We start from the raw sequence: 27,418 nt of genomic DNA, 5'->3' as shown, positions 1-27,418 counted from the left end.
ATAATTTATCGATTGAACTTTTGATCTGTTTTATCTTGATTGGGGGCATTTGAAAGATGCATTACAGTTGTTTTTTTTATCATTCCTTTCCTCCAAAACAAGCAATTTGAAAAATATTAAAACAATCCAATAATTGTTGCCTTTCTGATATATTAGGTGTAATGTATGATTATTTCTAAGTATTCTGCACTGAAGTAATTCTTCTACCAATCAAGCTCAGCTTTTACTGAAAAGTTTACCATAGATTTCAAAAGAAAAGGAGCAAAATGAAGGCCAACTGTTTTTGGAATTGATATTGTTAATGTCAAAAGTATTTTAAAAAATTTTAAATTCATTTCATACCAGGTATATTTAGAAAGACTAGACATGCTTACTCTTGAAATATTGAGCATTAGGTAATTTTTTATTAGTGCTCTTACAGTTTATCTGGCCTCAGTTTTCTTCTCATTTTTTGCATTATTTAGATGAGTGAACTGCAAGGATTTCAGATTTCCTCTTCTTCTCTTTGAAGTCACATATACTCCCTCTGACTTGCATATCAGTTTCCTTTTGCTTTGGATAATGTGATCAAGAAGAAAAAAACATCTGTGAGATGGTAACATGGCATAATAATAGAGATATTCAGAAGGTTTATTTGTTTTTGTTTTTGTTTTTTTAATTGTTTTTCTTTCATAGAATCTCAGTCAGCTAAAATTGCTGTCATATCCATAATATTGCTACACAGGAGTACAAATATTTCATAAAAACGAAAGTGGAGTTTACATAGGTTTTCCTAATCACTCCAAAGACTTCTGGACAAGATATTTTAGTTCTTGTAGTATTTATTATATTGGTTAGAAATATTTATTACTTCTTCCAAAGTTGTAAAAGAAAAGATCAATTTTTGCCTAAGAAAGCCAGAGATTTGAGAAAATTAACTTAAGACTAGGATCTTCTAAAGTGTTTGAATTGAAGAGAAAAAGGATTTACTCCCATTTTTCATAGTTAATGACCTTCTAAGTATCTTTAGGTAGCTGATCTATGAAACAGCAAAACAGCTGATACTACAATCTGTGGTCAATAAAATGCTCAATGGTTAAAATCATTATTATGATATACTGATGTTGATGCTTTAATTTTTATTTGGACATGGAATTTCCCATTTCTCGTATTCTTATTTTGAATTATACATATTTCTAAATACATATCAAGAACTACAACTAGCTAGCATTTACAACCCTGGGAAAGATTGCTGGAGGCTGCACAAAAAGAGGAGGGTGCATTTTTAAGGACAGCTTCTCATTGTGCAACATATACCGTATTAAAACAAGCATTTTTTTCCCATATGGATTATTTATATATCTTCAAATGGATTACGTAGAATGAAGTTAAACTAGCCCATACCTAAGCCTTTGCTTCAGACCTTTTTGACATGCAAGCATGTTTTTATTCCAGTGCTTCTAAGGAAACAAATGCATGCTGACAAAAAGCTGTGTGCCTAGTATACAAAAAGGAGACTGTATTTATTCTGGCATTCTGAATAGAAGCTAAGAAAGACAGAGAACCATTCCTCTGCCAATTTTATTTTCCTTTCAAGATTTCCATATTGGCCTACAAGGCACAAAACTATGTGCACAATAATGTTGCTGTAATTGGTTTTATTCATGGGAACTATTAAACTGTGACAAATTTACTGCTGTTTTCAGCTACCACTCCATTATTAATACCCCGGCTTTTACATTAATTTAATCAAAGGAACAATAGTATTGTTACTACCTCTTGATCCCTTGTTTTTTACCTGCTTCTGCCAATCAGCATTTTCAGACAAGTTTTGACTGATTCCTTCTCCTGTGTGGCATATCTGTGTCTGTTTAGTTCTTATAAAGAAATTGGCATTGGCATGTTCTTTTCATTACTCAGTTGGTGGCCCATTTCGGAATTTAAATAAATTATGAATGCACAAACCAGCATAAAAATAATCTAACGTAATAGTAATGTAAAACCCCTTAGAACTATTTTGCCAGAGTCTCAGTATGATCTTCAGATAAAGCAAATGTATAACTGCATTCAGTTACCTAATTACTTTGCGCAGCATAAGAAGGCTGCTCTGAAAGGAATGCCTCCTACTTCATTATGCTGGCCCACAAGGTCAGAAGTGGTTGTTGGCGGTACAGCAGTAGAGGCTGAACCTTCCCACCAATATTCCATTACATTTTGTGACAGATGGCAGCAGAGGGGCAGTATGACAGAATGGCATCTGACATGAAAGTGTAGATGAAACAATGGTGTAAAACTGAATTCCTCTATGTGGAAAAAATTGTACCCATTGATATTCATCAATGCTTGCTGAATGTTTATAGAGATCAGACAGCGGATGGTAGCACAATGAGGTGGTGGGTGGTGCGCTTCAGCAGTTGCAACAGTGATGTGAATGACCACATTCCTGACAGCCATGCACAGCTATTACACCTCAAAATGAAGAGTATCTCTATAGCTCATCCACATGAATTGGTGGCTTACGACTAGGGAATTGTGTCTTCAATGTGTTGGAAAAAATGGTGGTAACACTGGAATATTACAATTTCATTCCATGTAGGGCCCACAAATGCTCACACAGAAAAAAAAGAACATTGTATACACATTTGTTAGGGCCTATTTAAACACTATGAGGCTGAAGGTGACAGTTTCCTGGATCACCTCATTACTGGTAACAAGACATGGTGCCACTACCATGAGTTGTAGTCAAAACATAGGATCATGGACTCATGACATGAATTTCTTCATCAAATAAAAAGTTGAAGAAGCAGTCCTAAATAAGTAGTGGTGTGCACTGTCTTCTGAGTTAGGAAAAGGCTGATCCTTCTGAATTTCGTGGGACCCAGGCAAACCATCAACTGCTACATCATGACACTATCTAAGCTAAAGGCTCAAACTCTCAAAGTCAGCCAAGAGAAGAAGACAACCTTTCTTTTGCAACATGAAAACACCAGGCCCCACAGAAACTTAAAGACTGTGGAATACATTGCTAGTCTCAGCTAGACAATCTTACCACACCCATTGTATATTCAGGATTTGGTGTCTTTTGACTTCCACCTGCTCAAGCTGATGATAAGTGGACTGCGTGGGCAATATTTTCCTAGCAGCAGCAGCATCATAGCAGCTGTGAAGCAGTAGGTCACCTTCACAAGTGCAGAATTTACAAGTACAGAAAGTGCATGACTAATGGTGATGTCTATGTTGAAAAATATTTTTTCTAGCTGAGAATTTGCTCTATCCAGTAGTGTTATTGTGTTTATTGCATCTTTTACAGTTTCCAGTGAGAAAAAACTTGGAGGCATCACTTTTGGAGCAGTCCATGTGTACCCCATCTGTTCAAGGATCATCCTTGCAAAATTCTATTTCTTGTCAGCTGTGTATATGAAAGTTCTCAGGTACTGTCTCAGAGCAAATACTGTTCTGAGATAACTCCGTAAGATCTTCATACTGCCAATAAATCCTCCAGTGTGAGGAAAACTAGAAAAACTCAACCAAGCTTTCAACAACTATTATTTCACTGTATACGCAGAGCCCCATTTTGGGCAGTGCTTAAAGACTGAAGGAAGAGCAGTGTCCAGCTACCTTCCCTATCTTCATGCCTTGGACATATCTTGACCCAAAGAAGTTCTACATTACCTAGGCCTATGAGCAGTTGCACTTGTTCCATGACTCTGAAATCAGATTGCTTATTTATTTATTTATTAATAGTTTAAACTAACAGTTTCAGTGTGAAAATAGAGACATTGTTCCCTCATACCTTTCACTTGACTAAAACATATGTCTTTCCTAAACTGCTACTGTTTCTGAACACAGAATCAGGTAACTCATTTGTTGAATATTTTTATGTCCTGCAGCATAGTAATTTTAGTCCAATTATAGTCCAATTTTTTTAAGATGATGTCTTTAATACTGTATGAGATTTTAAAATCTCATAAACTTGTCTAAGGACCTCTCTAGATAAGAAATAGCATCCCAGACAACTGAGTATTGAACAAGTTCTCCAGTCTCAGTTTTCCTGGAAGTGGATGAAAATAGTGTGTATATAAACAATGTGTGATGTCTGACAAGTCACAATTCTTCTGCAAAGATAAGTCTTGCTGAGCCAAATAAGTTTTAGAAGATATTTATGCCACTTTTAGTTTTCAATAATTGATTACAGAACGAATCTTACATTTTCAACTGCTATAAATACTGTTAACTAGTAAATTAAATCTACATTTTTCATTTCATACAAAGTTTTGCACATGACAGACCACCACCATATATCTTTCTCCTCATCAATACAAACAGTTGGAAGAGTTAAAGGTAAGCAATATGTAAGGATTTTATTTTGAAATACAACTTTGCTGGAAGTTGTGCTTTCCTAGAACTCCCTTTTATATTTGTGTTTATGATGTAAAAACAAGCCCATAGTCTGTTTCTGCACTTTCACTGCAGGTCTATAGATTCAGTCCTGCGTTCGTATGTGGAATTCTACACAGCAAAAGGTACAAATCATCTTGACATCTGAAAACAGCTGCCGTAAGAAAGCCAATTTCCATTTCATTTAGATAGTGGAGGGCAAGTCTGCGTAGGTAACCAAAATAGTTTTGTGCAGATTGCTAGCAATTAATAGAATGTCAGGCATTAAGTACATTTGTGGATATTAGAGGTATTATCAGAACACAACATTCCCTCCTTTCTATGTCAGCAGACTTTTCAGTCTGTGCTGAAGAATGATTAAATAAGAAAATAAACAGAACCCAGTAAGGCCATAAATCCTGTGGAGCTGCAGATGTAGATGCAATATAAACCAACTAAATTGTGAATCTGTTAGGCTCCTTCCCCAGTGAAGGTCTATTTCTTTGAAAATGGCCTAAGCTCATCACTAGCATGTTAATACTAGTACTTCTGAAAAATTATTGATTATCAATACGTAAATATCTTTCTCTAATTTTGAACACTACTCATAGAATATTTGCCTTTATAACTTTTTAACTTTTTTTTTTAAACCATACTATAATTGATTACCATAGAGTTCACAACAGGCATGGCAAAACAAGAGCTTAGAAAATAGCATGTGACTAATTTCATTAGTTTTCTATTTGCAAATTTTTGCCAATATAATTGAATATTGTAGTTTATTATTTTTGTATTAATTGCTTTAGTGATTAATTTCTGTGCTGCAGGCAGCTCATGGCTTGCAACTATTCACAACTTGCAATACGGTAGAAAAAGTCTCTCTGATTTTGTAGTAACACTGCCCCCCCTCTGTTCCTGAATGGATCACACAATTTCATCAGTTTAGTTACATAGCAAATAACCAAATCTAATTTTCAAGAGTCCTATCAATCTGTAAAAGAAATGAAAGTGAAAAAATAAACTTTAAAATTATATCAGGAGAAAAAATATACACCTAATATTTCAGACGGGGAAGGAGCAGGAAGACTAATAATTTAATCAGGGATAAGAGAATAGGAGTGAAGTCACTAGACTTCCTTGTCATTAAAAAACAGATATAGGCTGACAGAAGACTCATGAGGTTCAACAGAGCTCAACAAGAGCAAATTCTATAATAATCCTAGGTGCCAATAGAGGCTGGGAGCCAATCAGTTGGTAGGGATGTCTAATTGCTGTCTTCAGCCATTTAAGTGGTAATTTCAGAGAAGGAGCCATCTCTTTTCAGAGGGTCATAGTGAAAGGCTGAGAAGCAGTAGGCATAAATTGAAGTGACGAAAGTTCTAGTAAGACATTAGGAAAGAAAATCGCTCTGCAGGCAATCAAGTGCTGGCACAGGTGGTTTTCGAAAGAGGTTCTGAGGTCCTCCATCTTGGTGATATTCAGAACTTGTCTGGGTATAGCCCTGAACAAACGAATCAAATTCCAGTTATCCCTTGCTTGAGCAGGAAGTTAAACCAGATGACTTTCAAAGGTTCCTTTCAGCATAAACGCTGCTAATATGATTCAAGACTAATGCTAAGCTAGTGTTAACACTGTGCTGAAGTCCTCCCATCTAATTTTTAAGATTCACAAATGACTATGAGAAATCATAAAGTGTTATATTCTTTTTTCATCAGCTTACAGCAGTACAGACTGTAAGATGTTACAGTTGATGAACGAGAGCTCACTTAATTACTATCAGCTCAGCTTCCAGGGCTTGCCTGTTAATTATTGCTACCAGGACCTTGTTGCCAGCTAGAATTGCTTAGCAAATTAGATCCTTTGTAGCAGTCACAACTGCAATTGGAGACTACCTATGATAAGTTTTGTCCTTGGCTAGGGTGGAACAAATATGAGTATATATGCATCTTGACGATCACCACGTGCAAGGTGCTAGTGAAACACTGAATTCTAAGTGACCATGACTTCATTTACTTCTCCTTTGACCCATCTCCTTTGGGCACCAATTCCAAATTTAAATTGTAATAACATTTACAGGTGGTGATGTTTAGCTTTTACTAAAGATGTACAGTGTCAATGATACAAAGTCAAAGCATGCAAAATACTACAGAGGAATCCAAAGTCAATTTGAACTCAGCTCCTCAGATTTGTGAAAGAAAATGTCTGGTGATGAGCAAGACCAGTTCTAGTATTGTTTCATACAACGTGGGATATTTTGGTGGGTTGACATCATACAGCAGGCAAACTCTAATCATTCCCTATCCCACCTCCTCTCCTCAACAGAATAAAGTGTGTGAAAATATGACGGAAGATCATAGAATAGTAGAAAGGACCTACAAGATCATCTAGTCCAATTGTAGATCTTGTGGGCTGAGATTAAAACAAGAAAATCCCTCACCATTTTGTATTTTCTCCAGGACTTTCATCATGTGTAAAACAGGAAAATGGGGAAAATTAATTTATTTTCACTTAAAAATTGATTTGGATAGTGAGGAACAAAGACAAAACTAGAACACCTTTTTCCCAGTCCACTTCATCCTAGGCTCATCTTCTTCATTCCTAACTCCCATCTCCCTTGGTGGCATAGGAGAAATGGGAATCGGGCCTGTTTTCATCCTCTCAGAGTTACTTTCTGCCTCTTTTCTCCTCACACTTTTTCCCTACTCCAGTGCAGGTCCTGTGCAGGCTGCAGTTCCTCCCAGCAACCTGCTTCTGTGTGGGATCCTCCCCATGTGCTGCTGTTCAGTCCTGGATCCTGCTTCAGCATGGGATCTCTTTCCTCTGCAGCTTCCTTCAGATGACATGCACATGCTCCACTGTGAATTCCTTCATGGCTGTAGCGTGGAAATCTGCTCCACTGTGGGATCTCCGTAGTCTGCTCTCCACAGGGTGCTGTAGGGCCACTCCTTATCCTGCTCCCCTCACCCCTCGTAGCCATGTGCTGTGTGCTTTTCCCTACCCAGGCTGTCTCCAAGCACACCAGGGTGGCTTCTCTGCCCTGCCTTGCCCTGCTGGGACATTGGAGCCTGCTGGAATTGTTTGTGATGGGTCATAATGACCAATTTTGCATTTCTTTGGTTCTTGCTTTTTTTTTTTTTTTTTTTTTTTTTTTAATCTGGGACAGAAATTTTAATATTTCATTTCTGAAGAGATTTCTTCATTTTTGCATATCTTGTATCTTGTTAATGAATATGAGCGCTCAGAAATGTTGCAAAAAAAACCTGTCTATTAAGTTTTATGGTGTAATTAATTGATAGGCGTCTCCTGTAAATAAACAAATATTCCTTCCAACCCCTGCACTTCTGTGATTCTGTGATTCATGTGAATTATTACCCTCATTTTCAGGTTATTTCTTTCTCATGTCAGTCCTCTGTTGGTACAAGCTTTCAGGACAGAAATGAAGCTGAGAAAATCATCTCGTGAGAAATATGTTCCTCTTAGTTACTATGAAATTTTGTTTGTTTCTCTGCTTGCACTTTTGATGTGTGTTTGTGTGGGGCTGATTGCACTTTCATGGTTAACAATCAAGGAGTTAAAACAAGGTAAGTACCAACATTCAACTTATTCAGGAGATCCTCGGTAAAACTTCAGATTTTGAGGACAGTATCATTGTCACTGTAATTATATTTCATATTTCTTCCTATAATTCTAATGCTTTTGGCTTGGTTTTTTGTTTGTTTATTTTACACTTCCCTCTCTGGATATTGATCTAGACAAAATAAGCCAAGATAAAAGCACTGACACATGCCTTGAAGCCTGATGAAATGAGAGAATTTTCACATCTAATAATTTAAGAGAAGTCCTTGGAATTTAATCCAAACTGTAAAGCTTTGTTTATTCAGTCTTATTCATCAAATAGTGAACATGATATTGCAAACTATGAATGTTTGCTTTTTCACTATGTGTATTGTTTGACACATGAAGACATTCATAATCCATTGGAGTCTCTGGAGAAGTGCCCTAGAATCCTTTGAATCTTCTTTTCTTAAAAAAAGAGAAAAAGAAAAAAAGTCTTTTTGTTGTTGTTGTTAATCTATATAGTTAGGAGAGAGATTCTGTAGTAGACAGTCAGCTCCTAGCATTATATAAGGTTTATACAAAGTAATTCTCAGTATCTACTTGATGCTCATAATGTGAGGAAATCACACAACTGATGTTTGAAGTAAAGTAAATTTAAGAAATCTACACCGAATGACTTTTAAAAGGAATTGAAATTTTAGTTTAAAGATATTTTTTAGCTTTATATTAACTGTGCACTTCACCAGCAATGCTGTGTTTAGTTCTGGTCTCCCCAGTACAAGGGAGATGTTGAACTTCCCAGGTGTCTTTCTTACAGCAGATGCACTAGCATTAGTTTCATCATGTATAAATATTTCTAAGACATTTTTTAAATTATATATGACATGATTTACTTAGAAAGGAAAAAAAAAGCAACCTACTATTTAGAAACATTTGTTTAAATAGATATGCAGTTATAAGGACAAATAGAAGCTTAAGGTAATATAATTACTGGTTGATATTAGGAAATATGTCACCAGCTTATGCCCCTCCATCACGAATTGTCTGTTACAATACTTCTTAGTTAGCTTCTCTTTTATTTAAATTCATTCTTGGATGTTAATGCCATTAATCCCATTCTAAAAATACCCCTGGTAATATAGCTGTTAAACAAATGGTATTTTCTATCAGTCACATTAATTCAGCTCTTATCTGAGAATTTCCAGGTTTTGTTCCTTATATTAGACATAGTTTCACATGTTATAGAGATTCACAGAATCAGGGAATGATTTAGCTTCAAAGGGATCTCTGGAGACACTCTAGTCCAACACCCTGCTCAAGCAGGGCTGCCTAGAGATGTCTGCCCAGAGCCATGTGTGGATGGCTTTTCAGTATCTTCAGGGATAGAGACTCCACAACCTCTCCAGACAATCTGTTCTAGTGCTCAGGCACCCCCAGAGTAATACTACTGTCTCCTTTAACTGTTCAAACTGCTGTTGGAAAGTTCAGCATTTAGTGTGAAACTGAAAGTAATGAGAAGCAAGGACAAATTGTATTCATATGTTTACAGTTATTACTTTTGTCAAAAACGATCTGAAACTTATGAAAAATCAGCACTTGGCAAAATCTCTTTATACAAAGCAAAACAGGTTAAAAAAATTATCTTTATGATCTGCATAGAATAAAATATAATACATTTCTTTATATTATTATAATTATTGTATTATTTATAAATGTTTAATTATATTTTTAATAATCTAGCTCAAACTGCTGGAAATAGCCAAGGCTACACAGGAACATTTAAAATAATTTCTGGGACATCATTCTCTCCTGCTTTGCAAGATAAATCATCAGGGGACTTCAAAGTCCTTGCCTTTGATGTTGAACACTTGGTAAGAACCTCTTTATCTCTGGTTGAACCAAGAGTATGCGTTAGCTACATTAATTTCCTAACATAACCTGTTGATGATGCATTTTTACTTTCCCCAAACTGTGACATTTAGTATCTTAAGCTTGATCAGAAGTCATCATAGAATCATAGAATCACCAAGATTGGAAAAGACACTCAAGATCATTCTGTCCAACCATCTACCTACCATCAATATTCCTCCACTAAATCATGTCCCTTAGTACCACATCTAAATATTTTCTTGAATATCCCCAAGGATGGTGACTCCACCGCCTCCCTGACAGCCTGTTCGAAATCCTGACCACTCCTTCTGAGAAGAAATTTTTCTTAATATCCAGTGTGAACCTCCCCTGACACAACTTGAGGCATTCCCTCTTGTTCTATTTCTAGTTGCATGGGAAAAGAGGCAAACTGTCACCCCACAGCAATCTCCAGGGAGATTTTAGTGATAAGGTCTTCTATGAGTGTCTTCTTCTCCAGACTAGACAGTCCCAGCTCCCTCGGCTGCTTCTTACAAGACTTGTGCTCCAGACCCCTCACAGCTTTGATTGCCCTTCTCTGAATACACTTCAGGGCCTCAATGTCTTTTTGTAATGAGGAGCACAAAACTGATTGCATACTCAAGGTATGGTCTCACCAGAGCTGAATACAAAGGGACAATCATCTCCCTGCTCCAGCTGACAACACTACTTCAGATACAAGCCAGACTGCCGTTGGCCTTCTTGGCAACTTGAGCACACTGCTGTCTCATGTTTAGACAAGTGTCGACCAACATCCTCATGTCCATTATATTCTTTCTTTGTGAAAATCAGTGAAGCATCAAATAAAGTTTGCTGATATGAGGTGTGAGGAGGGAAAATATATTAAAACCATGAAAGCAGTGTGCAAGTACATGTATTTTTCATTATTCTATTGGTTAAAAATTTACCTTTTTTGTACAGATACAAGAAATCTTTCAAGCAAGTGATCTGAGAAATAAATTTGAGAGATGTGAAATTTTCCAGTTCAAGTAAGTAAATTTGCAGGTTTGCTGTTCTTCCTATCTAGAATAAAGTTCAGGACAGAGATTTTCTGTTGGCATAACCTGAGATGAATGGAAATATACTAATATGTCTCTATGGACTCAGGTCCATTTAAATTGTATCACTTAAGGAATTTGCAAGTGAAGCTGTCACTTGGCACCATTTAAAGCTGCATCCTGTGTGTCCTAAAGAATCCATAGTATAGGCAGAGTAGGAGTAGCTTAATTTCACTTCTCAATATCCTGTTATCTCTGTTGTCCTATGGAAGGCTATCTGGCAAAACAGTTCAGTAAATGCAGTGAACTCTGTGGTACTAATTCAACCTGCACTGCTCTTCACATGGTCTTGAGTGTACACAGCAAATATAACACTATAATCCACTTTTATACAGTTCCAGAACACACTTGCATCTTATCCGCAGCATTAAACATTATAAGCTCAAGGAGAATAATATGCTTTTTTTTTTTTTTTTCCTATAGGAACCCTGAAGAAGGTAATGAAATCTTGAAGACATCTGAAACAGGGTAATTGCATACAACAATTTTCAGTTAGACATGATCAGGAGACAGGGATTTTACTAATAGGATAAGGATATTTGCCAGCTATGAATACATCTATGCTGAAAATCAGAAGCAGATTTGAATCAATAGTGACGTTATAAAACAAATTACATGGAAAGATGGACTAAGATAACCTTATGAAGGATTTTATAATACTATTTTATAATACTAAGGGAAAAGAAGTAGGCACTACATACAGGCTTTTGTCTCTGTGAAGATGGATCCAAGTAGCAAACTTTTGTTTCTGCATGTAGAATTAGACTTATCAAAATTGTTCACTGAAGATAGAAGCATGTCTGAGCTAGTTGCTCAAAACTGATTATAAATAAAGGCAAAAAAAAAAAAGTTACTTTTAAGGTTTTCACATCTATTATATTTGGATGCCTTTTCAGGAGAAGATCAATTATGCCAAAGAACAGCTTGTTTCCTTCCATCAAATGCAATAGAAATCTAGACATTTGTCTTCATTTCTGCTTTGAAATAACATCTGCTTATTTCAAAAATGATTTTCACGTTGACTCTTGCCATTAAAAAGGTGTTTATCCCTTTGGGCAACCTTGTTATTATTTGACCTTTAAAACTCTTTTGAGTCACAATGAAAGCAATAAAAGCTTTTGTTTACTCAGCACGGCCTAGAGGTTATGAGAAACAAGAAATTAAAGAGGAGAGTTTTTCCTTACACTACAAACTGCTCAATCCTGCAGTACAGCTGCAGGCCATATCAAAAAACACTGCTGAGTCTGTTTCAATTTGATACTATAAACACTTAGGAATAAAAATAAACAACCACAATTAAATCTAAGTAAATGGAAAAAATATATATCTTTAGCACACATCATACTTTGACTTCAATCAGATACTTCAATCTAGCTACAAATATTGTATATAATGATGGAGTAAGAGACTGCAAATAAACAAAATTCTGGATAAAATTCAGGCCTCATAGAAGTTAAATAAAGTACAACCACTGATTTCAAAATATCTATGGTTATATCCATTATTGTTTACTTATGGAAATATAGGTAATCACACAGCAGATCCTTGCGAAAGCAGAATCCATAGAGGATGTTTGCTATCCAGCATTGACCAGTTTGTGTTATATTTTTATATTGTGAAAACTTCAGGTTCACCATCAATATTTTTGAGATTAAACTAGAAGACCTGTTAAGTACTGAATAAACCTACTTCTTCAGTTTATTCCAATTCATTTTCATTGCATTAATAATAGTGCTATTGCTTTTTCTCTCCTACAATGGATCTAAGAGTTGCAAGGAAGATAAAAACAGTTTCTCCAATGTTCTAATGTTCTAAGCTAAAATTAAGAGTTTTTCCTTCCTTATATTAACCAGCCATCACTTTATGATACTACAAGTTTACAAGTGAAACCCCTATTATAATTAAATGTAGTCAAAATATCAGTAACTCAAATCATAGATTCCATTATCTTGCTTAACTTTCTGTTTTATATTGCTAGTGTTGTTGTGATCTTCGGCCTCTATCTTACCCAGGGAATAACAGCTGAGAAAATAAAGAATGAGTTACTTTCAGGTATCAACTCAAATGCAACTGATCTTTCTCAGACCTTGAAAATTGATGTGAACAGCATACAAATCACAGGTAATGCTAATATAAATTCTTGAAAACTGCTGTTAATATGAGCAAAAACTTTGGATCCCAACCATCAGAAGGATTGTTATGCTTATGGGTGTTCTCCATTACTCCATCTCCATCAGCAGGTGAAAGAACTTTGTCAAACAGAAAGTATGAATCAGTTTAGTGTATGTCCCCTGTGGAAGAAATAAAGGTAAAAGTAGGGATTTCCCAGTCAAAAGCACCCAACTGCATCTATTTTATGCAGCATAACACTTGTAATTTCATTGTCCCTCAGATTAATGCAATTAAGCCTGGACTGTATTTCATAAGTAAATGCAACTATCAATTTGTTTTGCTCAAGAATAAGGAAAGTGGTTCAGCTTCACAGTGACTGAGGACTTATTTATTGAAAAGATGTCAAAAAGAATAGCAAGCTAATATAGTCTGTGACTTCTGGAGAAGGATACCTTAGTATCAAATTCCTCTGATACTTAGGTAAAGTGTAAATGGGAAACAAATGAAGCGGCTTTAAAAACTAGATGTTTTCAAATTTTGGAAATACTCAAATATAGTGATTTTAAGCAAGTACTAGAAAACTGGGCAAAATCTAAGAAAAAGCCCAGCAAAATCAATGAGAATCTTCTTTTTTTTTTTTTTTTATTTCAGTAAGACACAAAATAGGCCTTCACTAAGTATAATGATAAAAAACAATTTGAATCCCTTGAAGTAGAAGTTGATTAGCTGACATTTGAAGACCTGATGGAGCTACTATCAAGTAGCTACTGATTGCCTTAAGAGGAGTAAAACATTTGTTATGCAACATTTCTTACTCTGTTCTAAAAGGTGCATTTCTTGCAAAGTACTTCCGCTATTCAAAGGCTAAATTTAGAGTCCTGACATCTTTATTTCTTTTTACTATCTGCACCACATTTAAGAACTTGTTCTAAATAGCTGCATGTCACTGTGGAAAGCAATTGCTTATTATACTTGAAAAATGCCTCCAAACAAAATTATGAAGAGCTTTTTAAAAGATTACATATCTGTTGATGAATTTTGAAGCAGTAAAACTTTTCTTGATGTGCATCATTAAAATGTCTTTTTTCACATGAGATGTCATCTGTCTATTCTATCAGGAGTGCTGCAATAAAGTAACAACTGTAACTAACGATCCTATGTATACATAGCACTTTTGCTTTCAATGTCTCAGTATGTTCTTCAAGACAAACTTTGTTTCTATTTCATATCATAGAGGGAACGAACTATAACACTTATCTGTGATTTGCTCCAAATGAATTTCCATAGTGACTAAGAGTAACTTTCTATCTTGCAAACAATTCCAGATTAATTTTAACTAATTTATCTGATATAAATACTGCTTTATGATGCAGATGCTCTGAAAAGCTCCATGGTATAAAAGAGTCAAGAGATTTCCAAGATAAAGACATTTTATATGTGAGATAATAAACAGAGACTCAGGATAGAAGGGAATTACGAGACTTTTCCTCCTTTGGAAGGTCAGAGTCTGAGAAAATAATGAGAAATGGTCAAAAATAGAGAAGCAGGATATTGTTAGTGATACAAAGAGAAAAAGCCACAGCTTTTGAGGATTTTTGACTGTGTTTTCTTTCTATTTTGTATAAAAATAGATATTGCACTATAAAAGGAGTTCATAATGAATTTGCTTTCTTTCAGTTGTTGCAGAAAATCCTGCTACTACAATACTGCCTTTAACTTCATCAGGTCAGTATCCTTCATGAAACAGAAGCTATTTTTTGCATCTGTACAGCAGAAGAAACATAGACTTACTGTTCAGCTGGTCTAGTTTAAGAAAGCCGCCTTGATTATACTTGGGAATTGTCAGTGTTCATTCAGTGATAGCTGGCCTTCATCATTTTTGACCATACGAGACACCAGTAATCTGAATTTGTACAAAAGCTGTAAGAGCTTATTCTGAGGATCAAAACAAAAGTTGAATCTGTCAACCATCTGAGCCACATGCTGACATTTTCATAGATTCAGACAAATAGATTCACATACTACGATTCCTAGTACACTGAGTAATGTTAGTAGATTCTAATTCTGCTATCACTGGAAGACTTGTGAGTATAGGGAACAGGGCAGACACATCTCTGTCTCTCAAGCTTGCATAGTAGAAACCCACCAAAAGTAAGCCAGAGGGACGAGTAGTATAATATGTCCTTTTTAGCACAAGATACAGATACACATAATACATACAAGTTGCCACATATAAATTATCCAGGGCAGAATCATGGTACCAAATCAGGCACATTGTGCAATTAATATGAAGTCAAGATACATACGTTACGTATAGACTTATAAATATAGGAGCCAACTATTTATCAGTAGCCTAATTACACTCGTAAATAAATAAATACATAAATAAATAAATGTTAGTCCTTTTATAAGCCTATTAACGCACATAGTCCAAAGTATACAGTTGCTACTCTTTATTCCCAGTGATACCATTAAAAACTGATAATACACAGATTTTCTCCTAGCTATCACTTTCTCTGGCCTGCTATCTGAACGTCACTTTGAGTCCTAAGGTCAGTGTTGCTAGTCCATAGCAAGAAGAAAATGAGAGTGAGGGGGAGGAAGGGGGAAGGGAGCAGGGAGTTGCTGGCGTCCTAAACTGGAATTGCAATAGTATTTCTGGCATGGATGGATTCCTCCCCTCTTTTTTTGGGTCTCCGTGAGATCGCAGAATCGTAGAATACCTTGAGTTGGAAGAGTCCCACAAGGCTCATTGATTCCAACTCCCAAATCCAGTTATTTTTATATGCTTGCTAATACTACTAGCTTCCTTGTTCTTTATTAGTCCCAAGTCCACACTTTACCATATGCAGTATGGTATATCTGTTGGAACTTGGGCTTACTCTCTCTGTTAACCCTAAAGCCTACTTTATCCACCTCACATATTCTGTTAGTGAAACTGCTCAGTAACTGAGCATGTATGATTTGTATTTATACTACTAATGCCTCTGCCACTGTCCTATGCCTTTGCTTTTGTGGCTTTTGTCATCAACTTATATGTGCATATTTGGGAGTAACACCTGTAATAACCTTATTTTTACAGCCTTCAAGATTTGTTTTATTAGAACAGCCTGCTCATGCATGCATCTATTAAACAGTTATTTCCTCCCAAAATAATGATCCATTAAATGAGACAACAAGAAGTAAATTAGGTAGATACGTATGCATGTAATACTTCACAAACTACTGTGAAGCTATGAGTAATGTCCTCTGCTGAGTGAGCTGTGAGAAAACAGTCCATCCAGCTGCACACTCCCTGCACTTTCTCTACTCTCTCCTCTGTCTTTGAACTCTGTCCTCAGATTTGCTGCATATAATGGACCTGAATGGTCCATTTACTACAAAATGACTTAGCTTAGCTTAATAGTGTTTGCCAAATCAACATGATTTGATAGAAAATTATTAGCAAATCCTCATGCAAGTTTGTGCACCAGTAAGTTTGAGTAAGAACATCTAACAAAAGTTAACTGTCTCTGACTCTAGTGATCAGCAACCACTAACAGCAAAAGTGATAGATGATAAACTATAAAGAAGACTTTACTACATTTCCCACTTTATTCCTTCTAGTCTGTCATCTCATAAACTGAAAGGGTCATTGACTGTAATGACACATATTTAAGTGTTGGTATAAGTAAAAAAGTACAGAGGCATGCTAATACAAATTTAAAGAGGAAAAAAGGAGAAAGTAGGAACTGAGAATGTCCAGAGACATCCTCAATAAGATGAAGATTGTTATTAAAAAAATCTCTTGTGGAAAGGTATGTGGAACAATCATAAGAAAGTATGAAACAGATTTTTTTCCAATTTACTATCACTAATGTAAGTCTACTCAAGTACCTAGGCATTTGATTATTTGTAAATATGTAAAAACACATATATGTAAATATGCCAGTATGTAAATATGCAACTACACAGATTTGAGTCTCCTTATACTGTGACCACTAATTTGTTGGGCAATGTTATTTATATGAAGAAGTACTTATATGTTTAGTAGTAATTTGAAATTCTCATAACTTCTCTTTTATTCAACAAATCCTGTGAGTCTGTCTGTTCTCTGGCATCAACCCCAATCAGAATAGGGAAGGGAAAGAGAAGACAAGAAATCATTATTGTTCTATGTTCTATGATTCTTTTAATAAATTTTTAAAAAGCATTTTGAAGTTATTGAAAATGCATGAGACTAAGTATAAAAGAATGTAATTTACAAAATTTTGGTTTCCATGTATTTCTCTTAAATTTATTTTGACATTTGACAATCAGATTCAAATCACTTAAACTGGAGTTACAATGCCATTACCTGAGCTGGGGTTTCAAGATGCAGTGAATAATGCAGATCTCATAACAGCAGATCAGTAGCTTCTTAGTAATGCCCAAACAACTGTAGGGGTACTTTCAGAGACTAAGAAGTAAAGTTCTAATGCAGGGTTGTGTTTATGCAGGTTCAGAACAACTCACAACAAGCAAGGCTGCTATAACTTCAGGTAGGTAACTCTGTATGGGAAGAAGCAGGGCAATTACATGAAATAGTCTGGGATCTTAGGGTTACACTGTTTTTTGCATATCTTGTTTTCATATTATTTCTTGCATTCCATTTCTGCAAGTACACTATATGCAGATTTACCTTTGATTTGACAAGAGAGGCCTCTTCAAAGAGATTGTACATTCTACACAAATGCTTCACGAGTTATACAAATGCTGATATATGTATATTGATACCCATACTGACCATTTTTGATGCATATTATTTCTTAGGGTTTAAAGGAAATTCTTAACTGGTAACAAACTCTCACAGTAATTCTGATGGATGGAAAGCCAAACCTGTTTGAATTGTTGAAAACTTCCCCTAGTCTCATAAAATGGTGAAATATATATGACATTTATAAGCATTTTTAAATGGGTCTTATTTATTTACTGCCATTTCTAAGTTGGCTTCAGCAGTCATATTGCAATTAAGGATAATTTACTGTTTCCAAAAGAAGCCAAAGTGTTTCACTAGAAAATGTTAATTTATTTATATCCAGTAGATGGCAATGCTGTTTAGTTTTATGATTTGAAGAACTAATCTAGGGTGGATTATGTCATATGTGAACAGTGTTTTCTTCTGTATTGGGCAAAGCATATTCCTAGATCATTGATAAGGTTTTGTTTTTCTGTCTAGAATGCAGTCTCATCTTTACTCATCCATGGCAATTAATTTATTGACACTAACACCTCCATCACTTGACTGATGTCGTTTTGGTTACCGATTGGATTCAAAATGGCAGCTCTTATGCTTTTTGCTGCTAACACTGAAAGTTTTTATTTGTAAATCAGTCTGAAACATTACCATACATCAAAAAAAATTTCCAGTCCTTGTTACTTTTACATACATTTATATAAAAAATGCATTTACTTAATCAAATTACAAAGAAATAATGAATTTGAAAATGTATTCAGTATATTGCATAAAATAGTTTATTTAAGTAGATGAAGGAGATGGGAATTCATGGAAATTTTCTTCTAGCCCTGCTTCAAACATAATTTTTAAAAATGCGCCACTTCTCATACCATTCTCTACTCTGTGCTAAACATTCCTTTTTAGTATGCAATATTTCATTCCTGGCTTCTAAAAATGCCGTTTTGTGAAACACAATAGAGTGGTTGGTTTGATTTGTGCTAGAGTAGCCAAAAGTAAGTCAATTTTCCATTGTAGTAAAACTGCATTGCTGCTTTATTGTTATTGCTGTTTTGCTTTCTATTTCAGTTGAGTGCTTGCCGACTGCTGAAATTTGTGATGATGGAGTAACCTGCATTGGAAAGGATTTATTTTGTGATGGAATCTTGGACTGCCCAGATGGTTCAGATGAATCTGAAAAAAGATGTGGTAAGAATGTAAATCTATTTAAAGCAGTATTTCTGAGCGTACTTAAAACTGTCAGTATTTTTTAAGTACTTCATAAGCAATTAGCTTCATTAACTCTGCTAAAAATACTAGCAACAATATCTAAGTGTTATAACCCTTATCTTGTAAACACAATTTCATTTAAAATTTTAATTGATGAATAATGTGCTCAGTATATAAGAAGAAAATAACACAAGGCATCTACATTAATACAAAATGATATAGAAGATGATGTTTAATATATGTATTAATAACTATAAATAAATTAATAGAAAAAGAAATAAATATAATAGAAAATATAAAACAATGTCAAAATCTCATGTGAAGTTGTGTACTGGTAATACCAAATATGTTCTTTCCAAAAACAAATGTTAAATCACATTATCCAGTGTCAGAAGTTACTTACTGTCATATTCAGCGTTAGAAGACGGGTTTATCTTTTGATTCCATCATTAAAAATATCATCATAAAAAATACTACAAACAGATTTTCACAATATACTAGATGCGCTCTGGTTCAGTGATATTTTATTTCACTATGCTTTTCATTAAAAACAATGTATTCTCTTTGCTGATCTCTCTGTCACCAGATAATTGGCTTTGGCTTTGTGCATAGAAAAATGAGGCAAGAGCTAAGCTGATATGCCCGATCCCATTGTAAAGTTTCTACAGTAACATTAGCTATAAAACATCTGTTTGGCTTTTCCTGGTAAAATCTCTTATGCTTCAACTAAAAGTGTACTCTCTAAACTAATGATATCTTGAATTTACTTTTTATTTAGATTTGTTTTTCTTATTTTAATGTATTTTTGGTAAAATTATAAAGTAAATTAAAACAGTTGAAATTTGCCCTCTGTGAAATGATTATACACAGCTAAGGATTCATAGAGCTTAAAACCGTTCATACTGAATGGAGAGGAATTTTTTTCATTTTAGTGGTAAGAAATTTAGATCAATTGGCCACCTCCTTGGAAGTTTGGTTACTGCTCTATCAGAAAAGTTGCATTCTGTGAGTCTGTATCTCACATGAAGTGCCGCCACCTCCCTCCTGCCTCCACATTCTCAGGCTTAGTTGGCGTGATAGGGGTGTCCTGTGGCAACATCTTGTGGGCAGAATGGTTGAGAGTGACACATCATGGCACCCTTTGTTGGCAATCTATTTCCATCTTGTTACATTGAGTGCTAGGAAATGGGACTAGAAAAATATTAAGTTGCTAACCACAATTAGAAGTGCACGATGATGATTTGTAGCATGTCCATAGAAAGGCAACAAAGCTGGTGAAGGGTTTGGAGCACAATTCTTATGGGGAGCTGCTGAGGGATCTGGGATTGTTTAGTCTGGAGGAGACTCAGGGGAGACCTTATGAGTCGCTAAAACTCAATAAAAGGAGATTGTATCCAGGTGGGGGTTGGACTCTTCTACTAGATGATAGCAATAAGACAACAGGCCTCATGTTGTGCCAGAGGATGTTCAGGTTGGGCATTAAGAAAAATTTCTTCTCTAAAAGAGTGGTAGTGCATTGGAAGAGGCTGCCCAGGGAGGTGTTGGAATCACTGTCCCTGAGGTGCTCAAGAACCATGTAGATATAGTACTGAGGGACATGGTTTAGTGGGCAATAGTGGTGGTAGGCAGACATTTGGGCTACATAATCTTAGAGGTCTTTTCCAGCTTTGGTGATTCTATGATTCTATGACGTGAACATTTCAGCAGACAGCTCTAGGTGATCCTGCATGAGCATGATGTTGGACAAGGTTCATCCATCCAATCTCAACTGATCTATGATTCTGTGAAAATCTTACAATCAAAAAAATTACATCCTTCACCCTTACCTAATTTCCCTGAGCCTTTTTTTTTTTTGTGCAGAATTGGCAATGCTCCATTTAGCAGTGAATACTGTCAAATTGTACCAAGGAGTCTGTTACTGTGTACCAAAATGCAGCTTTTTGATGGGGAGGTACACTTGCTAATGTCTATGTTGCTTTTCACAGTCTTACCTCTAGTATTTTCTTGCAAAGAAAAGTTTTTAATGTTCTGGGAGATGCTGGAGCAATTAGCTCCCTGAGGCGTTTTTTAGAAAATATAATTTTGTACTAGAGGAGTCAGGAAAACTTATTTCAATTCTGTTGTGAAAACATATTTCTGAGCTCTCCTGGGTGATGAAGTCAGTCTGGCCTAAATATTCAGAAATATGTGAATTTCTGAACTCTGGTTTAAAAACAAAGAAGTAAACAAAAGATTGATATTTTTAATAACTTTTATACGACTCCTGTCAGAAGTGGAATCTTCTTCACACCAAAATGCTAATTGCAGACCTGCTTGTTAATTACATTTTTTTGACTGCAGCCAGCTGAGAAGGGAGATCTAGTCAAAACTTTGGGGGAACTATCTTTCAATATACTTAGCATATCCATTGAAACACATCAAAATCTCTATTTATCTTAATAGCTGCGTCCACAGCTGCATGATCAGATGCACGATCACTCTACATTGAGGAAAGCTGAAAATCCTAAAGTAGCTACTGCAGGGTTTGGGGCAGCACAACACCAAAGAGTTATTCAGTAATTCATTTCTATTTTTTCACTGTTGTTCTGAGATGTGGGATTTTGGTTTTGGTGAGTTATGTTTTTATTGTGGACACAGCTAAATAACAAAGTGAAGGTCTTATAATAGTTAATAATTAGCAATACATATCTCATAAAAATCTTTTTTGCTACTTTGAATAATTAGATTCAAATTTATAAGTTTTACTTATATTTTATGAAAGTTATTACAACCCTACCTGGAAGGTAATTCTTCTTGTTCTTTCACACAATGGAGTTGCCACCCTTTAAACAACTCAGTTTGTTTTTCTAGGGTGATTAGCTTTGTTGAGTACTTGTGGGTTTATAGTACATTTGTAGTATTAAAATATAGGATATGCGTGGAATATTTAATAGTCTTTTTGTGCATTAAACAGAATTCAGGAAAGTCTAACATTCTCAGAAAATGAACACCTTCTTTGTTTGCTTTTATTGATGAAAATTATCTTGAAAGGTTTCTCTCTGGTTCTGCAATGGAGTGCAGTAACAAAAGGCCATTGCAAAAGTACAGTTAGCAATTTCAGTGAAAGGGTCTCTAGAGAAATGCAAAAGTCTGAACAGCATCTATTAATAATAGCTTGCAATGACGAAAAGCAGCCATGTAGCACATGAGTATAAGGAAAAGGAGATTGGAGCCTGAGCCCAGGAGCTGTTTCACTTCGCAGACTCTCATCTCAATTATTATATGTCTAGGCTAACATTTTGTGATTACCTACCTCACAACATTACTAGAGTACTGAGAGTGATCAATCATACGAAAGCCAGGAAGAAATATGCTGCCCTTGGCAGAGAAAGAGCCTATCAAATGAAATTTGTGGACTTGATCTGACCAGTTCAGGGAGCTTCTCCATGGAATGCAGGAATAACAGGATTAAGCCTTCTTAATACTCCCTGTATACCACATGAATAAACAAACATGGACAGAGACATGTTGGGAAGCAGTGAAAGTGATGCCTATAAGAGATGTCTCCTGTCTCATTAGGAGAACAGCTGAGGCTTCTCTGAGAGCTCCAGGAAAAAGAAAAAGTGTACTTGTTTGTTACTCTGCCAGTCTCTACCCTGCGATGTGGAACTGCTAGGAGCATACTGATGGCTTCCAGCCACCTTCCAGGTCATTCCTAAGATATCAAGCATTTACTATTCCTAGACAGTGGAGAGCAACTTAAGAGCTTTTGTCTTTATCTCTTTGTCCTGTTTCAGGTTATTCAGTATCTCTTAGGAGGTAAGAAGAAACAGGAAAAGAAAACAAGAACAGCAAGTAATTATTGAAAAGAGCAAAATAGTCACTATTCTTATAAAAACAGTATGTTATAGGTTTTAATTATTATTGCAGGTACTAAAAAACCCTTTTTAGGTTAGCATGCGTCTTGCTAGCCATTTGTTAACAGTACTGCTGTTTTTCACACTTCACACCTCAGAGCTAGGCACTTTTCTTCTTCTTCTTACACTAATTTTACTCTTCTTACTAATAATACTAATAATGGCATCAAATAGGGAATTCTATATCACATTATTTGTTACTACTTGTATCTACTATCTTGTACTGCCTTTCCCTTTCTTCATTCATGGTATCTGTTATTTTTTCCAGTCCTTTTCCTGTGTTCCTCATACCTGTTGGTTTCCATTTGGTGACTGCATGTGCAATTAAGCGTGTTGACACCTGAAATTCATCCCACAAGTATAGCCAAAACTAAGCTTGTGGATTTATATTTTTAAATGTCTCCATTAAATATCTTTGTTAATGATTTCTTCTTTTCCTCTACTATTTCCGAATATTTTATTAATACTGACTTTGGAAAGATATCCATAGTATTTTCTCTGTCTATTAAGTAAAAAAAAATAGTTGTAAATTTTAACACATTAGTGAAAACAGGGAATATACATATTCAAAGGGACAGAAAAAGTCATTCTATGCCTGCTCCAAAACTTTAGTCTAACCTGATTAGAAGATTGTATAGAATAGTAAGTCTTTTTCATAGACCTACTTTCTCCATGTATTTAAGACCATACATGGTTTGGCTTCCTCCCAAAGACCATGAGAGTTGCAAAATGGAACATGCTAACAAGTTTCTATTCCAGCTTATTCTTGAGTCCTGTAATTGTTAGTGAAATTCATTCTACACAGCCTTTATTAACACAGTATGACTGAACCTGACCGAAAAAAAGCCTGATTTTTATGTTAGGTTTGCAGTGATAGTCAGAAAGAATTTTACACTTATCAAATGAACAGGCAAGGAGTACTGATTTATCATTTTATGTAATCATTTCCCAGAGGAGAACTATGGTCAATAAAATTTCCATTTAATTTTCAGTATGATTGATCATTCATAATTTGAATAGTCATTATAGGTATGATTTCACTTCTGACGTTAATGAAAAGCTGTATCTAATTCTGGTTATCAGTCTCAAATTGATGAACTTGTCATTTACCTCTTCAGCTAATCATGTATTGATTATAGCATTATTTGAAAATATGATGCTTTCCTAAAAACTGAAGGAAAACCATCCTCGGAATCTTTGCATCACGTTCAGTGAGATGCAACAAAGGTTTCAACAGTGCTTCAATGTCTTTAGAAATGAAAAAACTCTACATGAATTAACATTTTTAGTCTTGTGGAAGCTTAAAAATATGATTTTTTTTTAACTAATTGATTTTTAAACTGAGCATGCATAAAATGAAATTGCAAGACCAAGAAAATAAAACTAATACAAATATCTTGAAAATTACATCATAATGGAGGAGGTTTGGCTTAGACTTGATAGCTGAAATGATACAGAATATCCACTTAGCTCTTTGAGTAATTAGTAAAATGTAAGGTAAGGAACCAGGGAGCTCATAAAAGTAGAGAAAGCAATGTCAACCATATCCCTTCTTGACATCATTAACATGATATCAGATTGTTTCCAGACACGTTTTCCTCATTTAAAATAGCACTAGATAAGAAATACTAAGAGAAAATTCTTTAATAATGTAAAAAGTAAAATGAAAGACAGATGAATTAATCAGATTTTTAATTAGACTGATTGATTTAGACTAGTTTGGATTAGTTGCATTGTCTCTAATGTAAAAATTAAATTATCTATAATATTGTAGTATTTTGAGATTAAATAATCACAGGAATTCGAAATGGGAGCGGGATGGTAATGTGTTTTAGTTTATCATTCCATTCTTGCTTACAAGGTATTTTCTAGGTAATAGTTGCAAACAATATTTAAGGTCACTATCACTTTGACACTGCTTCCATTTTTCAAATGGCATTTTGACAAATGTTCTTCATTATATTTTTACAGCTGCGATTTGTGATGGAAAATTCATGCTGACTGATTCCTCTGGGTCTTTTCACTCTATGAATTATCCAAAACCATATAATGCAAATATTGTTTGCCAGTGGATTATACTGTAAGGCATTTTCTGATGATTTTCTACTTAACATTTATTCAATTATGAGGTGATATTGTTTCCTGTACATCAACCCTCTGTCATTTGTTTGTATTCTCAAATATCATAGCATGGAAAATACGAAATAGCATTTTCTCCTTTGTATTTCTTTAAAAACTTGCAGACCCCAAACTGACACTAATAATGATAGTTGTGGTGTATGATTTTGATAAATCAGGTGTGCTGCCTGTATGTACAAGAATGTATTTGTAAGCTTACAATAAATCATACAACTCAAAATAATTGCAATACATATAGTATATAGTAGCCTTTAGTTACTAACTTTATAAGACATCACTATTTTTAAAAAGCGGAGAATTCAAGAATTCCCATCATTGAGGGATACAAAGTTCAATTTGAAATTATTTGTATTTAAGGTCCTAATTCATTTAGAAATATTTTAAAATTACACATATGACTGAATAGCATCATAACAGAACAAAAGTTCTCAGCAAAGGAGGTAAAATTTGTTTAACCAAGCATACACACCTATAGGGATGGACAGCTACTTGACTTTGATACTCTATGTTCTCTTTATTGCCCAGGAAGAACAAAGATAGCTATAGTATGTGACAAATCTCATCCTAAAGTATACACCTAAAATAAGACAGGTGATTAGATGTTTGAAGCTTCTAAAATCCACAGAATGATTGTCAGTTCAGAAGTTACTGAATTGAGAGGCAGTGATTATGATGATGGCTTTATAATAACAACCATTCTTTGATATTGAGAAGTATTAGTTTTGTAAAAAAAAAAAAAAAAGTTTTATAACAGATTAAGGATATATTTTGAAAATTGAATAAGATTTGAAATTCTTCCTTCCAAAGGCTCCTTTGAGAGCTCTACTCTTTGAGTTCATTCAGAATCTTCACCTTTACACTTCTGGAATAAGTCGTCATTTTTCTTGTTTGATACAGTTGCTCCTTCCATTCACCAATACTTACACCACAGAGATTTTAATATATAGTGTGTCATAAGAAAAGCACAAGATTGTGTTGATTTTACAATTCCACCCCTCTAATCTTTCCATGAAGAAGCAATTTCTTCTCCTTTCAAAAATAAGAGCAGTATGTTCAATATTTACCTAAAAGATTAGCTCCTCTTGAACTTTCAACAAAATGTTTTACGTTTTAAAACAAATGACAATTGTTTACCAGTGGATAAACATTTAAAAAAAAATTTTAAAAAAAAAAGATCATACTTCTCTACTAAGCAGTATTGATAAGTTCCAGCAGATTGTTGTTAAAAAGAAAAAAAATCTTTATTGGCTCTTTCAATTCCAAAAACAAATGATGATATAAGAAGCTGCTTGTGATAGCATGATAGCACTGCTTTGGAATTTGTACTACCCCAAGTATATCTATTTAATTATAGGTTACTAAATGAATATAATTTCAGTAAAAACAAAATACAGCAATTTTTACACTTTTATTGAAATAAATACTATTAAATTGCTACTATTATAAATACTATTAAAATTACTGGGTGATTATTAGATTTGATAACATATCCTCAAACAATGTTTTTGAGGTCTCAACTCTTCATGTAAATTTAAAGAGGCATTTTAATAAAAGACCTCATAATAAAAGAGGATTTTCAAGAAGGATTGACATCTGTCTCTTTTGAAAGATTTTGATGTCCTGCTATTCATATTGATAGCATCACACTACTTTTCTGACTTAGAGAATTCTGCCTGAGCAGCTAGATACTATTTATCAGTAATGTATTCAAAAGTGATTTAGAATTAATGAACCACAGAGAAAAAATGGCTCTCCAACTGAATATCATATTCTCAATTTTTAAAAGATTCAGTTCCTAAAATATTCTTGGCTCCAGTGAGTTCAGGAATACCTCTACTTTTACAAAAGGTCAATGCCCTATTACATCTGCAATTCTACAAACTAGGAGCTAGCCAAATTGCTAATGTTAATTAATCATCTTGGTTGACATTATTTCACTTGGGTTCTGAACTGATTGTTATTCAAGCATACAATAAATTTGTTACAGTATATTTTTTTTAATTTTTATCTTTTCTGCTTTACATTTCTGTTTTCATCTTAGAGTGCCTCAAGGATTATCCATTAAGGTGAACTTCACTTCTTTTGATACAGAGGAGTTTATGGACAATTTAAACATTTTTGAAGGTATAGGACAAAACAAGACTTTAAGAGGTAAAGTAATTTTTCAGCTATTATTACTTTCCCATTAATTGAATTCATGTAGTAAAAGATTTTAAACTGAAAAAGTATGCATTTGTATGTTTAAAGTATGTTGAAAAAATGAATCTGTGTAGAGTTTTCCTTTTGAAGTTCATATCAATATACTCGACCATTCTTATGCAGTGGACAGATAAATGTTGGCCTAACATGTAAGAAAACCCAATTTTTTAAAGGCCTTATCTGAGCAATGTAAATACCTTGACTATTGCCATGATCCTTTAATGTCATCCATAGTGACATTAAAATAAGTGATCTAAACTGAAGCTGAT

General features: G+C 34.7%; 1 protein-coding gene across 1 annotated transcript in view; it reads left to right on the top strand.

The window, feature by feature from the left end:
* Positions 1-7,792: 7,792 nt before the first annotated feature.
* The window catches only part of TMPRSS15 (transmembrane serine protease 15), a 53,284-nt gene continuing 33,658 nt past the window's right edge, over positions 7,793-27,418 (top strand). The window contains exons 1-11 of the mRNA XM_048952073.1: positions 7,793-7,937; positions 9,655-9,785; positions 10,744-10,811; positions 11,304-11,348; positions 12,859-13,001; positions 14,670-14,717; positions 15,817-15,848; positions 17,416-17,512; positions 18,775-18,894; positions 24,783-24,891; positions 26,992-27,101. Coding sequence (XP_048808030.1) covers positions 7,793-7,937; positions 9,655-9,785; positions 10,744-10,811; positions 11,304-11,348; positions 12,859-13,001; positions 14,670-14,717; positions 15,817-15,848; positions 17,416-17,512; positions 18,775-18,894; positions 24,783-24,891; positions 26,992-27,101 — 1,048 coding nt within the window. The remainder of the gene's footprint in view (positions 7,938-9,654; positions 9,786-10,743; positions 10,812-11,303; positions 11,349-12,858; positions 13,002-14,669; positions 14,718-15,816; positions 15,849-17,415; positions 17,513-18,774; positions 18,895-24,782; positions 24,892-26,991; positions 27,102-27,418) is intronic.

The sequence above is a fragment of the Lagopus muta genome, chromosome 1 (genome assembly GCF_023343835.1).
Source record: "Lagopus muta isolate bLagMut1 chromosome 1, bLagMut1 primary, whole genome shotgun sequence".
Classification (NCBI taxonomy): domain Eukaryota; kingdom Metazoa; phylum Chordata; class Aves; order Galliformes; family Phasianidae; genus Lagopus; species Lagopus muta.
This window is presented reverse-complemented; position numbering and strand designations above follow the sequence as displayed.